The 17419-nt window shown below is 41.5% G+C and overlaps 1 protein-coding gene across 2 annotated transcripts in view; it reads right to left on the bottom strand.

Moving 5' to 3' along the window:
* The window catches only part of INPP5A (inositol polyphosphate-5-phosphatase A), a 320002-nt gene extending 310080 nt beyond the window's left edge, over positions 1-9922 (bottom strand). For both annotated transcript variants that reach the window (XM_081955467.1, XM_081955466.1), the window contains exon 1: positions 9091-9922. In XM_081955467.1, the coding sequence (XP_081811593.1) occupies positions 9091-9165 (75 nt within the window). In that variant the 5' untranslated portion in view covers positions 9166-9922. The remainder of the gene's footprint in view (positions 1-9090) is intronic.
* Positions 9923-17419: the final 7497 nt, after the last annotated feature.

Raw genomic sequence — 17419 nt, 5'->3', positions numbered from 1 at the left:
TGTGTTATGTCCATGATAAAAGTGATTCAGTCTTTTTTATAATCTAATTTTTAGTCTAACCTCACAATCTTATTTTTTTCTATGTAATATCTTTAAATATAAAGAAAATCTGAATTATTATCACTTTTTGAGCAATGAATCAAAACAATAAGCAACAGCAATTTTATGGCACATTTTATTACTGAAATATTCCAAATACTGTTTTAACTACCGTGTTTCCCCGAAAATAAGACAGGGTCTTATTTTATTTTGACCCACGAAATATGGCCTTGGTCTTATTATCGGGGGTGGGTGGGGAGGGGGTCTTATTTGCACCGGCCGAGTGACTAGCCGGCACTGCTCTGACGTATCTTGTCACCGCCCTGCGTTGGGTTGGGCTTTCTTTGCAAGGGGGACAATCTGAGTGAGAGAGTTAGGAAGCCTGGGTTGGCGTGGGGCAGTTCCTCCAGTGAAGCGTCTGATTCATCCCCAGGGGTGAGCGTTTTGCTTCCTCTCTGCCCCGGCTTGGAAGTTGCAGAGGAAGCCTGCCATGCCCGGCGAGGCAGGGAGAAGAGATGAAAACAGAAGCCAGGTCTCGCTCCACACCTCTCACTTCTCCTCCACCCCACCTGCCACCCCTCTTGCTAAAGAGACAGTGGGGAAGGGAAGCAGACTGGATTCTGTTATCATTGGGGCGGGGTGGGAGGAGTTGAGCTGCAAGGCACGCGTCCTACCCAAGACTTGCCAGCTCCATTGTGTTTCTCACTGTTTTGTCCAGGGAAGCACCCTGTAAAAAAAATCTCACGAGTTCAACTTTCCTGGACAAAACAGCAAGTCTCGGGTAGGGCGCATGTCTCGCAGCCCAACTCCTCCCACCCTGCCCCAATGCTAACAGAATCCAGGCTGCTTCCCTTCTCCACCATCTTTTTAGCGAGATGGGTGGCAGGTGGGGTGGGGGAGAAGCGAGAGGTGTGGAGCGAGATGTGGCTCCTCTTGCTGTCACTTCTCCCTCCCCTCCCCGGGCATAGCAGGCTTCCTCTGCAGCTTCCAAGCCAGGGCAGAGAGATGACGAAGGGTGAAACGTTAACCCTTGGGGATGAATCAGATGCTTTACTGGAGAAATGGACCCACGCCAGCCCAGGCTTCCTAAATCTCTTGCTCCCCCGATTGTCCGCCTTTCAAAGAAAGCCCAACCCGATGCAAAGGCCGCCTCCAGCCACCTCTTCATCCTGGTGAAACTACGTTTTGAAAGGATGATCTGCGGTGGGGGGGGGGATTCCCTGCACATTGGCAGTGGCGTCTCCTCACAGGGCTTCTCCCGATGTCCCAGGTGCGAAGCAACATCCCGTAAAGGAAGGTATGGAAATCCATACAACTGGGGATATCAGAAGAAGCCTTGTGAGAAGACGCCGCTGCCAATGTGCAGGAAATCTCCTCTCCCTCCCCCTTCAGATAGTCTGGTGGGCTGGCCGGAGAGGTCTTCAATGAACTTCGCTCTGTCTGTGTCTCTGCAGGCAGCAGTGTCGGCAGCATCTCCTCGCAGGTCTCATTCTTCCTTCTCTTTGGCTGATTCTCAAATATTTTCAAGCAAAACACTGCCAAGAGAGGGAAGTATCTCTTCTCCCTCCCTCGCAAAACTTTGCGTGTAGGTGTAACGTTTCACAAAGCTCCTTAATCCGCGGCTGCTGGCTCCCTCGCTTTGTGTTTTTTATACACATACCGATATACCCACCCTTCTTGGGAATGCCATTTCCCACTCCCAAGATTCCGTTTCCAAGGAAAGAAGAGCGCTGGGGCCACACTGGACATCCCCCCTTGCTCTGACTCCTGCCTCAACTTTGCTCCTGAAACCCTGCGAGCCACTTCTCTGCTTGAGCTCAGCCGAAGGGGGGGCTGAGGGCAAGGGCGAGATGAAGCTGATTGCTTCCCCTTTGCCTCCTCTCCAAAAAGCAGTCTCAGGCACAGCCACTTTTGCAGCAGGAGACCCAAGCTGGCCTTCTGAAGGGTACTGTAGCAGCAGCTATCCACAATTTTTTTACCCTTATTTTGTCCCAATCCACGTGGCTCACTGGGCCTTCTGCTGCTTTTTTGGCTGTAATCGATGGCAAAAGCAGCCGCACTTGCTGGACGCCATGGCCTGAGCAGCACCCGCAAATCAGCTGTTTTTTGAATGGCAGCAGGATTGGCTCAACTGATCCAATTAAGGAGCCGAGAAGCACTGAGGTGACCAGGGAAGGGAAGGGCTTCCTCCTGTACTTGCCACGGCACCCTTTCATTAGGGCTTATTTTCAGGGGAGGGCGTATATTTACACCCATCTCAAAAACCAGGCAAAAACCAGGCCTGGGCTTATTAGCAGGACATGTCGTATTTTCAGGGAAACACGGTATACAAATCTATTTTTCAACTGCTAAAACCTTGCAGCTTTTTCTTAGAATAGATGTTTCAGTAAGAGGGACTGCATATAAACAAAATATTTTTATAACTGGTATTTCTAAATATTTGTCTAGTTTCTTTTTCCACTTAACATGAGAAAACCACAAAAGCAGAAGCCTGGACAAAAAGGAGAAATGTTAAACCAGAGGTGTGCACTGTTGGTTTGAGTGTCACATCAGGTTTTGTATAGCATATGAGAGCCGTACTTCAAAAGAAGGCAGGACAGGGACTACTTTGAGTAAAGTAGATGTCTTAAGCATCTAAAAAGATTACGGCACTCATTTTGTTCTTAAAGTCCTTCCATCCATAATTTTAAAAAGTCTGCAAATGTTTTTGCCCCATTTATTCTAAAGCCTTTCTGTACTGCTGTTTTAAACTTGACTGAATAAAATTGCCATTCGGGGACTGTCAAGGACCAAGCCTCTTAACATATCCACAAATGCCTAGATGGGAAAGTTGTTTGAAAACTTATAAACACAACCTTCAGATCCACCAGGATTTAAATATTTTTTTTAAACAGGAAAAAACTAATCTCTTCCCAGAGTCAGGACTGATTCACCAAAGAAAATCCTAAAACAACCCCCAAATTTCTTCCTAGAATTCAGGCATTTCTAAAGAGATGGATATTTCAGTTCTTTGCAGTGAAGTGACTCGTGACATTTTTAAAGATGAGAACTTTATTTTACTATAAGTATGGATGGATTTGAGTCCATTGTATCAGAAAACCCAGAAGTTTTGTTCTTATAAATTTCTTAGCCTTAAAAGTATATTATTACTCACTCCATCATTCCTCTTCAGAGGTGGGTTGCTCCTGGTTCAGCCCAGTTTGGCTGAACTGGTAGTGACAGCGGCGGGAGGCTCCACCCATCCACCCAGATGCTTCTGTGCATGCGCAGAAGCGTTGTGAACGAGAACGCGCAAGCATGAGTGAACTGGTAGTAAACCGACTAGCAACCAACCACTGTTTCTCTTCCAAAATTATTTTCAAGGAAAGAAAGAAAGAATATTGCAAATTAAATGCAAATGAGAAGAAAAGCCATTTATAGACTAAAATTCATTAATAGTTGTACAAATATCATACAGTAAAATCTCTAATGCACATGAGGAGCTAATAAACATTCATAAGAACTCTGTATCTTTTAAACAATTTAAAACTAGGATTTCAAGAACAATGGAAAAGCAAACCCTTTACCAAATATTTAACATACTCACTAAAAGGGAACCTATACTTAATTTAAGACAATTTCTCCCCAAAAGAAATGTATGAAGCACTTGGTTCTCCACTGGACTATGCCAAATACCATTCAAGCCTTGCTGTTCATGGGAGGAGGGCAATCAATAGTATCTTTCCAAAGCCAAATCAATTCAACATATCTCAAACCAAATGAGTGAAGTTTGCACATCGGTAATGCTGCCTGGCAAGGGAATAATCACCTCCCCACTCCATGATATGGACAACAAGCAACTTGCTGGCATTTTTGAAGATGGTTTCTCTTCCAGGCACTGAGGCCAGATTGCTGCCTAAGACAGCTCACTCATAAGTGTATAAAAATAATTTTGCATGATCTGAGATTTTCTTGTGGGACAACTTTGATTTGTGTTGGAGTGATGTTTTTACTCAAAGTTTCACTGGCTACACTGGCTAGATGGGGGGGGGGGGGTTATATAAATTTAATTAATTTATAATTTTAAAAACCCACCTGCCAGAAGCCATAATTCTAATAGAAGGCTAGCAAGAAATGAATAAATGGAGTTGAACTAATACATGCTAATTAAAATTAATTGCCCCATATGGTGTCCCATGCGTAAAATTGAATTTACAACTATCTGCATATATTACCTTTACACAAAGAGCTTTGTCGTACAGAAACACACAAATACAAGGAGAAGAAAATAAGATGGCAATGGGAGTGAAGGACAGTGAAAGAAAACAAAAAGAAAGGACAAAATTAAAGATTTGAGGCAAGAGCCCAAACAGTAAAGAATATTAAAAAAATACATAAATGAAAATATCCTACCACCAATTGGGTAACCATTCTATTTTCATCATTATTTTGCCTCCTTGCATCTACCATGAGTATAAATAAAAAAAACTAAAATTGATTATTTGCAATTCAACAACTGATTTGATTCAAAAAATCAGATTCAAGTTAATGTAAACCTAAACTAATAGGGGGGAAGGAGGGGAGGCAAATGTAAATATTAGTTTACTCACACCCATCGAAGCATTTAGTTTTTAAGCCCAAGGGCTTAACTTTGTTTCAACGACTAATGTATAATGATTTCCCTCCTCAAATAATAAGAAATAAGCAAGGAAATTTATCTGCTAGTTTAATTTAGAAATGTCAAACCTCATTGTTCACCATGTAGAAACTACTCATATTTCTTTTTATAGATAACAGTTTTAATTATTGTACAGATTCTAATTTTTTTTACTTCTCAGTCTCCAGCCCTATTCTGCCAGCAACAAGCTAAAAAAATAGGTCTTCTCCCCTGCTCCCCATTAAAGATGACTATTTTATACAACATATGTTTCAAGAAGAAATAAATCTCACTGAAGAAGAAATAAAGCTCACTGAATAAATATGCATAATGACATATCCTGTGCACATCTACTCAGGAACTTACTTATGATTATTCCCATTCCTGAGCAATTAATAAATCACACATTCAATGAAAATAGCTTTTGGTGCAAAAATCTCTGCAACTATTAGAGAACCACTGAGGAACAGCTCTTGAGTATAACCAGAAGGGAATGTGTAGTTAGCAGCATTCATATTGCGTACAACAATCCAGAAATCATAGTTTTGGGAACAGTACGTTCTTAGGCCACGAAACTTTAGTCTATTTGCAGGCCCCACTTTAAAAATGCACACAGCCAGTCATATTTCACTTTTATTGTCAAGACTACTTCATTCTCAAACATGCACTGTTCATTTAGAATCCCTTGCTGGGCAGTTTGTGAGGTGAAAATAGGCTTACTACTGCAGGAACTGGCCACCGATAAGCCTTACGTAAAATTTAGGCCCCGTCACTAGAACTGTGGCTACAGTACTTCTCAATCCAATATTCCCTAAACTGGGAAGGAGAAAAAACGTTTCATTTCTAAATTCAGCCATACTCCAGTTGTACTTATTTCAAACATGCACAATGATTAATCTCACACTTCTCTAGTTTCCCTAGAGTTGCGCAGTCTGTTTTACAAGTGGCAGAAAGTCTCAGGATAGAATTTTTAAAATAAATTCTATTCCACAAAAACTCTATTCCCTGAGGTGTCTGACTACCTGACACTTGTATTACTTACTATGCAGAACGTTGCCCCATTCTGGGTCGTTTACTACACTCTGTTGGAAATAGGACATGGGCTCTTGATCCAACTTGCAATGTTGTCCCATGTTCATGTCATCTCCACAAATGTTTACTGGAAGATTTTTTTTAAAAAAAACGATTTATAGCTTTTCCTGAACTAATAAAAGTCACACGTGTATTCTTTTTCTTAACACTTCTCAGATTTCAATGCTACAATAAAGGCTTAAAGCTGTATTAAATTGTGTACTACTGAGATAAAAGAGAACATTTTAAAAGAAGGGACGCTATTGCAAAGTGTCATGGAATTCTAATCTCACAGGTTGTAGAACAGATCTTCATAGCAATCTAATTTGCAATCACAGGCAAATTTCTTTGGCCTTGGATAACCACAGCCAAAGTCCAGTCAGTTCTCTGCTTCATACTCTAGCAGCAACAGAGATGGGAAGCAATTAAATAATTCTGATTCCCCCCCCCCCCGGCCCCCAACTCTGATGATACCTGCAAGAGCAGAAATGCCATGGACCATTGCGGCTGTTACTTGCTGCTCTGCCAATGTAGAGGAAGAAGAGAAACTTGCCACAGGCAAGTAGCAAGCGAAATGGGTAGCATATAGGTTTGAGAGAACTTGGAAATTTGGACTGTGGACAGAAGCTGTTTCTTTGACCACATATAAACAATCAGGCAGTGATTCAGTCAATGCCTGGAGCAAGTTCTGACAGAATTTTAGTCTTGCCTGGGCAGGCTTGATGGTTTTCATGCAGAATTGTCAAATGCAAAAAGCCCAGAAACAGTTTTTAAATTCACTGAGCGGATAATAAAAGTTTTTGTTTTCACCTGAATATAGTAGAGGTAGTCCTCGACTTACAACCACTATTGAGCCCAAGATTTCTGTTGCTAAGTGAGACATTGTTAAGTAAGTTTTGCCCCATTTTATGACCTTTTTTGCCACAGTTGTTAAGTGAACCACTGCAGTTGTTAAAATTAGTAACAGAGTTGTTAACAGAACCTGGCTTCCCCATTGACATTGAAGGTTGCAAAAGGTGATCACATGAGTCCGGGACACTGCAACCCATCATAAATATGAGTCAGTTTTCAAGCGTCCATGTGACCATGGGGATGCTGCAATGGTCATAAGTGTAAAAAATGGTCATAAGTCACTTTTTTCAAGTCTGTTGTAACTGAACAGTCACTAAATGAACTGTTGTAAGTTGAGAACTACCGGTATTCATAGGTGGTACACATAAATTCATTTACTATTTTAGGGATTCAAGGCACCACAGAATTGAAAAGTCTTGATCTATAGTAAAATACACGTATTCTTTGTATTTATGGAGATCTTTGTGTCTGTTCCCAAACAAACAAATTGAAACAGGGGTGGAACAAATATATCATACATTCCTTAGCATAATCCAGTTCTGCCTTCTGCTCATGTATACACATGCACACAATAAACTTTCACCAATACCCTTTATGTGTAGCTATCAACACTCTAAATAACTAGCTAAAGTGATTTTCTGCCTTCTTATTTTTTCAAATAGAAATGCTCAGAATGACACTATTTCTATCCTGAAACTAGAAAACTTTTTTCACATTTGCATTTTAAGAAAGAAATCAGTGTAGTCTTCTTTCAAACAAAAGCTGACCTATTTAAGATATGCCAAATTTTATTATCAGAAAACATTTTCAAGACAATATGACATAACAGGCCTAGAAAGATTCATCCTTTTAAAGGGCAAAATCAGTATTTTTAAAGGTACAGGTTATGTTCACAACCCCTCTCACTCTTTGCATAATCAGACATACAAAAATCTGTGCAAGCTTTTTAACAAAACAACAGGAGGCTGTTTCATGGTTAGCCCCAATGCCTATTTATTTACATAGAACTGATTCATAGTGTACACATTATGATTCCAGGTGGGCCATCTCAGGTCTAATTCTTAAAATGCAACTTTTTTTCTAGTGAGGAAATTACGGAGGAAATTCATTGAGGAAATTCACCAAGGTTTTCTCTAAGAACTTATCATTAGGACCGCAGTGAAGGGGGCTTCCTCTTGTAATACAAGATGTGATTGTGGGAACCAGATCCACCCATAAGGTGAGATGCAAAGCACAAAAAGGTACTTTATACTTTATACAGGTAGTCCTCGACTTATGACCAGACAAGCCCAAAATATCTGTTGCTGAGCAAGACAAATGTTAAGTGAGTTTTTGCTCCATTTTACGACCTTTCTCGCCACTTTTAAGTGAATCACTGCAGTTAAGTTAGGAAGGCAGTTGTTAAGTGAATCAAGCTTCCCCATTAATAGACTTCGCTTGTCAAAGGCTTGTCGCAAAAGGTGATTTTACATGACCCCAGGACACTCTATGAGTCAAGTATCCAAACGTCCGAAATTTGATCACATGACAGGGATCCTGCCATAGTTTTAAGTGTGAAAAATGGCCAGAGATCCTTTTTTTCGGTGCCCTCGTAATTTGTCACCAAATAAATAAACTATCGTAAGTCGACGACTACCCTACAAGTATGTGAAGCCTGCTCTCTTCCGGATATTCTTATAAAAATAGTAATAATAAATACGCCAAATCCAGTCTAAACACCTGGCTGATTGGGTGACAAAAAACTCAGTCAGGAAAGATGGGTGTTGAGAGCAGAAGCCGCGGGGCCATCCCAGAGAGCGCGATTCCCAAGGAAGCCGGGTTGGACGGACTGACTGGAGCTGGCCTCTCGTCAGCCCGTTTCCACGACGCCGGCATCCCGCCAAGGGAGGCAAAGGGGCGAGCAGGTGGAGTGCGCTCCGCGAGCCTTCCGCCTCCCGGAGCTGGGCGGCCCAGAGGGAATCCCCGTTCTGACGCGCGAGGCGTCGCCGCTGGCGACAATCCCCAGAACTGAGATTACGCGCCGAGTTTACTAGCCCAGCCGGAATGCGGCCGGGGGGGGGGGGGGAGGCTGGGCAGGGCTCCTCTCACGTCGTCCTCCCCGAGCGAGAGAAAGCGCGGGGGGCGCTAGGACCGGGGGAAACCCACTCAGGCGCGCACCGACTGACCCTCCTCCTCCTCCTCTACCGCCGCCTCTTCTGAGCCACCAAGGAAGTCGGCTGCTGCGGTCATGATCGCTGACTACTCCGTCAGGGATGCAAACCGGGGATCGCTCCCTTGGCAAGCCTCGCCCGGATCTTCCCTAACCCCAGATCACCCCAAGCCGCTCGATTCTCTTTTTCCCGGGAAACAGGGCAGGCCTGCCCGCTCCCCCTTCCGAGGGTGCTGCTGCTGATGCCCAAGCTGCAACCCCCCCCCCTTTACCTTGCTTATTGCAGAGAAAAGAAAAAAAAAAGGGGGGGAATGTACCCCCCTCTTCAACCCCAATTACTTACATCATCGAACAAGGATCCGACGTTGGCTGTAACTAACAAGATCCCGGTGTTTGCGACAGCCGCTTTCATCGCCATGATATTGGCCCAAAATAGTTTTGGGGGTGTGTATGTGTGTTTGTGTGTATATATATATATATATTTGAAAGAGGCGATTGCGACGCCTCGAAAAACTGCAATGAGGACAATTTAAAAAAAAAACAATCTCTCGGCGAAGAAGGGTCCGGGAGGGGGCAAAAGGAGAAGCGCAATCGGGAGTTCAAGGGAAGTTCAGCGGCGGGCTCGGGAGTCTTAGGCGGCCAAATCGAGTTTTTCTTTCCCCTCTTCCCCTCTCTTCTCCGGGCGTCTCCCGCTCACGGGTTTCGCGGTCTGCGGTTGCCCCAAAGGAGGAAGGACCTCCGAAGTCTCCCACCGGGGGCAACGATGCAAGCATCAGTGCTGAGCCCCCGGGCTCATGGTTGCTTTGCAGCTTCTGCTTCCCCCCCGGCTCTGCACGGCTTTTCTTCCCGGGGCAAGATGAGACTTCGCGCTTAGATTTTCACCTTCGCAGCCATTAGGTTCCTGTTCGGGAAGTTCCTCCTGCTGCCGCCGCCGCCGCTAGCGGTGGTTAGATCCTGGTGCATGGCAAGGAGGAAAAGCGAAAGGGGGGCCGGGGGGGGGGTTGAACGAATTCAACGAAAACTCTCAGCCGCGGGAAAGGGAGGGCGCTCCAGAGGCGGCTTCCAGCGTCCTTGGTTGCGAAGCGGAGCGGGCCAAACAACCCCAAGCCAATCCCTTCGGCAGGAGAGCCAACCGCCTCCTCTCCGACTTCCCCGCATCTGCCTGAAATAACAGAAAGAGGGGCGAGCGGCACCGCCACTAGATCGCTGCACTCCCTTGACGTCATGAGCCTGACACGCTTCGTCTTAAAAGGGCAACGCCGCCCCGCTCCGAAAGTCCTGCGGGGGGGGGGGCAACAACTCAGCCCGGCCAGCCTTCCAGCCTGATTTCTTAAGAAAGGGCCCGAGGGAGATGGCCGCGGAACGTGCCTGGAAATGGTGGAGTGGGGTGGCTGGGAGATGTGATAATTTGGGAGGGGAGGCGCACAAGCAGTTTGGAAGGCGGAAAAATACAGGGTTTTTTTTTTTTTTTTTTGCAAAGGCTGGCCTGGGTCGCGCGCGCTTCCTCTGGGACTGCGAATTGCGAAAGGAGCGAGGATGTGAAACTGGCATTTGCGTCGGGGTCTGAATCGCGCAACACGCTGTCAATTGCTATTCACGACCGTGTGTTTTCATAGAAAGTGCTATAAATTAACTTCCGGTCTCCTTGGACAACATGAGACTCTGGAAAGAGTGCAGAGAAGAGCAACAAAGATGATAAGGGGACTGGAGGCTAAAACATATGAAGAACGGTTGCAGGAACTTGGTATGTCTAGTTTAATGAAAAGAAGGACTATGGGAGACATGATAGCAGTGTTCCAATATCTCAGGGGTTGCCACAAAGAAGAGGCAGTCAAGCTATTCTCCAAGGCACCTGAGGGTAGAACAAGAAGCTATGGGTGGAAACTAATCAAGGAGAGAAGCAACTTAGAACTGAGGAGAAATTTCCTGACAGAACAATTAATCAATGGAACAACTTGCCTCCAGAAGTTGTGAATGCTCCAACAATGGACGTTTTTAAAAAGATGTTGAAAATCCATTTGTCTGAAGTGGTGTAGGGTTTCCTGCCTAAGCAGGGGGTTGGACTAGAAGACCTTCAAAGTCCCTTCCAACTCTGCTATTCTATATGTGTTCTCTCCGGGTCAGTTTAGCGAGTGACCATCTCCTTCAGCCTGCGAGATGCTGCTCTGCTGTTAAGGTCAAGAAACAGCCTCAACGTTTATGCTGGTTCCTTGTAACTGTAGCATCTGCTAACTCTTCAGGGTAGAAAAATGGCCTTTTCTGTTGCTGGTGGGTAAATAAGACATCATTGCAAAGATCTTGGGGACAGTTTACAGCGGTTTACAGAGTTTGCCTATTGCCCCCAACAATCTGGGTCCTCATTTTACTGACTTTGGACGAATGGAAGGCTGAATCAACCTTGAGCCGGTCAGAATTGAACTGCCGAACTGCTGGCAGCCAGCAGTCAGCAGAAATAGCCTGCGCTACTGCATTCTAACCACTGTGCCACCAATGCTCATTTAATATGTGCCGTAGAAAATAATAATAAGCTTCCAAATCCTGACCCCAAGGAAAGTTGGATGCACACTTTTTGTTGCGTACTGTGTTGTGCACAGTTGGAACCAAGTGAACATGGAAATGATGCTTGTGAACTAAAATCCTATTTTCCATTTTTCTATGGAAGCTCTACATGCCATACAAGAAATTACACCTAAACCTGTGATCCATTCTGTGAACTTTGGCCAAGTACTTTGAACTTTGCAATACTCTTCAATAAAGCTCACAACTACTGATAATTAATGGTTTCAGTGTATCATTTATTAATCAAAGAAACTGCATCAATTGATACTTAATACTCAAACTTAATTAAGTTTCAACTATCCTAAGAAAATATAGTCTTTGAGAAAGAAAAACAATAACCAGCAAATAATCCCTTTAACATATTCATAAATTTCAGACTGCCTGAAAACTAGTCTCCTAAGAGAAATCTCTGTGTTTAAAATACATATAAGATTTTATTAGCATCTATAATTCTATTTTTAAAAACCTACTGACGTCTATCACCTATGCAAAATTCAGATGCAGATTGAGTACAGTATACAGAATCCGATTAGATTCTTATTTGCCTTTGCAGATAAAATTCTGCATCTGATTTATAGATAAAAGATTCTAGTACTCCACAAATGATGAGTGGTGCGACCCAAAATCCTCAATCGGTTCATATTTTAAATTTGAAGAAGAGAAAGCCTAACTGATAAACAACTGGCACCTGGCCAGTCATAGCAGCAATTTGCTTTCATAAGTATTTACAATGGATAAATATAATTAGAAATCTGGGTTGATCTATGCAAATCTCACAGATGTCTGCCAACAGTTGGATTGTTGGATGCTGTATTTTGAAGCGGACTTAGATTTACAGGGCAGTTCTCTAACTAATAGTCTCGGGCCTTTTGATTCACACTCTGAAGCAGTCTGGTCATTTGAAATTTGCTAGCCATGTCTTAAACTATCCACAAGATGGCATCAATACAGATAAACAGATAAAACTAGTCTTCCCAGCTTTATAGAAATCTCTCCCATGATTTACCTGTAATGGACATATCAGGTGAATGAATTGTATTAATCTCCAGAAACCAGAAAGTGCCTGGTTGCATTTTTTTAGAACTACATCTTTATTGTTATATGGGTAATCCTTTGGCCTATGACCATCCAAAATTTCTGTTGCTAAATCAGACATTTGTTAAGTGAGTTTTGCCCCATTTTACAATCTTTCTTACCACACTTTAGTGAATCACTGCAATTGTTAAGTTAATCACAAGGTTGTTTTGTGAATCTGGCTTCCTCATTGATTTTGCTTGTCAGAAGATTGCAAAGGGAGATCAATCATCATAAGTATGGGTCAATTGTCAAGCCGTTGAATTTTGATCATGTGACCATGGGGATGGTACAACACGTAAGTGTAAAAAATGGTCATAAGTCACTTTTTTCAATGCCGTTGTAGCTTCAAATGTTCATTAAATGAACTGTTGTAAGTCAAGGACTACCTGTACAGTGTTTTGTATAGAGAACAAACAGTCCAAATGACTTTGCGATGAATTGTTTGTTGACGGCAAATTTTTTAGATATAATTTTGGCCAATTAATTCCAATTATTGTTTATGTGGACCTGTTCAGCAGTTAAGAGACATATAAAGAGTTACTGTAACTGGGAACCAACGATGCAGGATTTTTAAAACATAGCCTAGGGATATGTTTACAACTAATGTTTCTTCTGGCCATTCCTGCTCATTCCACCACCCTATCCCCATGCACACAGAGCAGAGCAATAATCAGAAAATCAATAGGCATTTAAACAATTAGTATCTCACATTATCTAACTAACATTCAATAAAAGCAAAGATGTTTTAAGAGTTTTGTTTTATGTTTATTATGTTTTTGCTGTATTGCATAGAAATCTCTTTTAAATTCTGTGCCTGTCTGTGCTATTAGTGTAGGGTACATTTAGATGATGGTGGTGAGGTGATCATGATACCATATTCTTGCCTCAGAAACTCAGGAGGAGTTCATATGTTTGTGCTTCTCCTGCTCCTCTTCTAATTTTTTGTTCTACAAAAGAAAATTATTAAGAAAGATAATATAGAACATATAAAGCAGAGGTGGTAGTTCAGCCAGTTCTGACAGGTTCTGGAGAACCGGTAGCGAAAATTTTAAGTCATTCGGAGAACTGGCAATTAGGCTAGCCCCACTCCCGCTGCTTCCCAGCTGATGATCTTTTGTTGCCCTGAACAGGAGAATGGAGCTGGAAAGCAGGTTAGTGGGGTGGGGAGGGAATGTGGATTTTGCAGTAACCTTTCCCCAGGAGTGGGTAAGGAATAGGGATTTTGCAGTATCCTTCCCCTGACATGCCCACAAAGCCATGCTCACAAAGCCACACCACACCCACAAAGCCACTCCCACAGAACCGGTAGTAAAATATTTTGAATCCCACCACTGATATAAATGTTCAGGGCCAATGTACTGAATCTGTAATGATCATCATGGAAATGTAGGCATTAAAAGTATCCTTTTTCATATTTCAGATAGATAGATACTGTACTTTAGCTAGATAGATTGACAAACAGACAGACAGAGATTAGACAGCCAGATAGAACATGCAAATATTAAAATTATAGAAAAAAACAATCTAGTGGGTTATATTTCTATAAATTAGAATAATGTGCTTTTGATAGAGTTTCCTAAAACATATTGAGAGTGACATGAATGCTACAAGCTAGTGAAACTTTTGAAGAGAATAATTTGGGGAAAAGATTGTCACATCATTTTAAGGTATTAATCAAGTACGTAATACAAAACCTCCCATAGGTTATTACCTACTGGATGTATTCACATTTGATGTCACCTTTATTATCCTTATTTCTTTTATTATTTAATTGGAAGATGTTTCATACTGACTAAAGTGTTGATTAGTATCAACAGAAACCTTGAATCTGGTGAAATGATTTATGCTAAGATCCTATTTCATCTTTCTGGTCCACTGAATTTAATAGAGCTTATACCTCTTGGAAGATATACACAGTAGTAGTAGATATTATTGTAATAAAAGCTTTTCAGTTAAAAAAACTGACGCCAACATCAGATTCCAACAAGCTTCAAACATAATTTCTTTTAGAGTCAATAATTGTACTCCAAGTAGTTTATAAAGTGATTGCTTCAATCAAAATATTCCACATGAATTTTATTTTGTGCTTCCTTTAAATTTACCTTTCTTATTCCATGCTCCATCAGATGGAAAAACATTAGCATCAGTGCCCGTTGATTGGTTCTTCAATCATTCTCTTCTGTTTGACTGTGATAAAAAAGAACTGAGCCTCACGCGTGCATTCCTGTTTGCTGTAAATAATCTATTTTTTTAAAAAAAATCACTTTTTCTCAATGTGATGCCCTTCAAAAGAATGGTATTAAAATAAAGAGACAGGCAGAGACGGGGATTTATAGATTTAATTAAGGAATGTCTGTCATTCTCCCATAATTCTTATTGAAAAATAGGATAAAATATCATGCTTAATGTTTTAAAACCTGTAGGGGGTCAAACTGGCGGCCTGTGGGCTGGATGCGTGGCACGCCAGCCACACCCACCCTGGCTCTGCAAAGGCAAAAAACATTGAGATATGTCATGATATGTCATGGGACATGATCGAGTTTGACACCTGTTTCTAACAGACTTCTTTAGTACCGTAGTTGTCAGCTGCTTGTCTCCCTCTTGATGGATAAAGGACATGGCAAAGAAGGAAGAGTCTCGCTGGAGTAGTATATTTCCTCATAAGCCCCCAATTTGTCTGTGTGCCTGTAATCTAAATTAACCTCCTTACAGGCTCATATGCCATGTAAGATTTTGGCTAAAACTGGTGTTTAGTTAAAGGCATCACTAACTCCTTAAAGACAAGTTTTCATCATCCAGGAAGAAAGTTACAGAATTAAATCTTAGACACTGTGGACTCTCTACTCCACTTGGATTTGAGAAAGTCCATTTGCAGCATAAGCAATGCTTCTCCAACTCTGACCTCTATAAATGATTGAGCCACAATTCCCTATTATTACAATGGCAGCTTGCTTAGAAGACCTTTTACTTTACTAACATTTATGTGCTTTTTACATCAGACAACTTTGCCTTTAGCCAGATCAAAAGCCTTATTTTATTTTATTTATATATATTTTTGCTAGCTAATTATAAATTCTGCTGCTACTACCCTATATTCCTTTATGGATGCTTTTGTAATATTTTTTTACAGAACAAATTACATAATATGGTGCACAGTTTGAGTAATTTTGCATTTGTACATCCTACCTCCATAATTTTTTTTATTGTAACATGTACTCAACAACTGGTCTCTTAAGCTGTAAATACAGATGCTAATAATGGTGGCGAACAACTGCGTATTTCCTGCACAAGTTATACTATATAAAGTATCTATACAGTGTACATATTAAATGCTTTTTCCCATTTGCTGTAATCAGATTGAACAGAATAATTTTGAGCTCTAAACTCAGGCTGCATATCTTGCATTGATCTTTAGTGCTGAAACTTTGACCTAGCACTTTTCAAGTCATGTTCTCTGCCAATACAGTTCCTAAATGAATAAATCCTACATACTCCCTTCTTTATCGAATAAATCAGTAAGGATTAGGTTTTTCCATCAGGCACAGCATTTTAAATAAATGAAATACGTCTTTACATGTTAAGGCATGCATACATTTGTTCAAACAAGGCAGCACAGTCAATACTGTTCTTATGAAGTCAGTCAACTGACCTGAAAATGACTGACCAATAAAACAACACAAATAATAGATTACTCTTAAATTCCAAAGAGAAAGAACAGAGGGCAAGGCATATTTAAACAAGTCAACCCCATGTGGTATCAGGACTCGGAAATCCAATCGAAATCTTTTGGTATGTAGTATTTATAGGTTTCAAAGGAAGTCCTTTAAAACAAATATTTTGCATGTTCTAAAAATACACCCTTTTTTGAGTGGAATGCCAGGAAGCTTTACCTTCCACAGGTATGCAATACACACAGCTGCTATTGCCCTTCAGCATAATTTTCTGGTTCTCAAATATTCAAAATTACAATGAAGAATTAGTAATTCTGGCTGAATAATAAAAAATTGTGCCTGTGATAAACATTCTCTCATTTTCTCTCTCCATATTTTTCCTTTCCAAGCTATCTATCTAAAAATAATAATATTGAAAAAAGCTTGAGTTGGTCTGTAAGAAAACTATAACATCCTTGCATGCTGCCTCATCCAATCTCAGGGCATGCTGTCTTTTTATACTTTTTCCAAGCCATTTACATTTTAACAAAGTAAACAGAGTTCTAGATACAAAAACTGAACTTTAATTACTTAGTGTCAGCCCTGCTGAAATCTAGTAAACTAGATAGGAATTACAAATAAATGGGCTAATACTATTTTATTGCAAAGCTGTATTAATGGAACTTTGCAAGTCTAAAAAAACATCTCTCTCCTCCCCCAAACACTTTTACAGTCCAAGAAACTACAGCAGGTTTCTTCTGAGCCTCTTGTCCCACCCACTGCCCATCTGTGGCTATCTGACCAGTTCCTTTTGACTTCATCTCTTGACCCAGTCTCCCAAAGTTATTCCCACATACTATCACACTTAGGGTGATATCAGTGGTGGGCTTCAATTTATTTTACTATTGGTTTGCTGATGTGTGCATGCATACGTACGTGCGACACTTCTGTGCATGCGCAGAAGTGTCCGGATGGGTGGGCGGAGCTTTCCGGCGCTGCCATTACCGGTTCGCCCGATTCCGGGGCAAACCGGCAGAAACCCAACTCTGGGTGGTATCAGTTGGATTTGCCACTACTTATAACTGAGGAGTTCATTTATATCACCTCTTTGAAATCATTTTCCATTTTGGACCACTAACAAGAGACTCAGCAAGTGCATTCATTTAGCTTGTCTTTTTTATCTTATATTTTATAAATTATTTTGCTGTATTTGTTTAACCTATTTTCTGTATAAACCGACATTTATATAACAGATTCTACCCATTCTGGGAAATATGATGTAATTTTACATTTTCAGTTCTGCACCTCATGTTCAGTTGGTATAGTAACATCATTCACAGTCCCTGAAACATATTAAACCTCTTAGTAGGGGCAAATTTGCAGGGC

This window comes from Natrix helvetica, assembly GCF_964273705.1.
Source record: "Natrix helvetica genome assembly, chromosome: 5".
In the NCBI taxonomy this organism is placed as follows: Eukaryota; Metazoa; Chordata; class Lepidosauria; order Squamata; family Natricidae; genus Natrix; species Natrix helvetica.
Note: the sequence above shows the minus strand (reverse complement) of the source record. Positions and strands in the feature narration are given on the sequence as shown.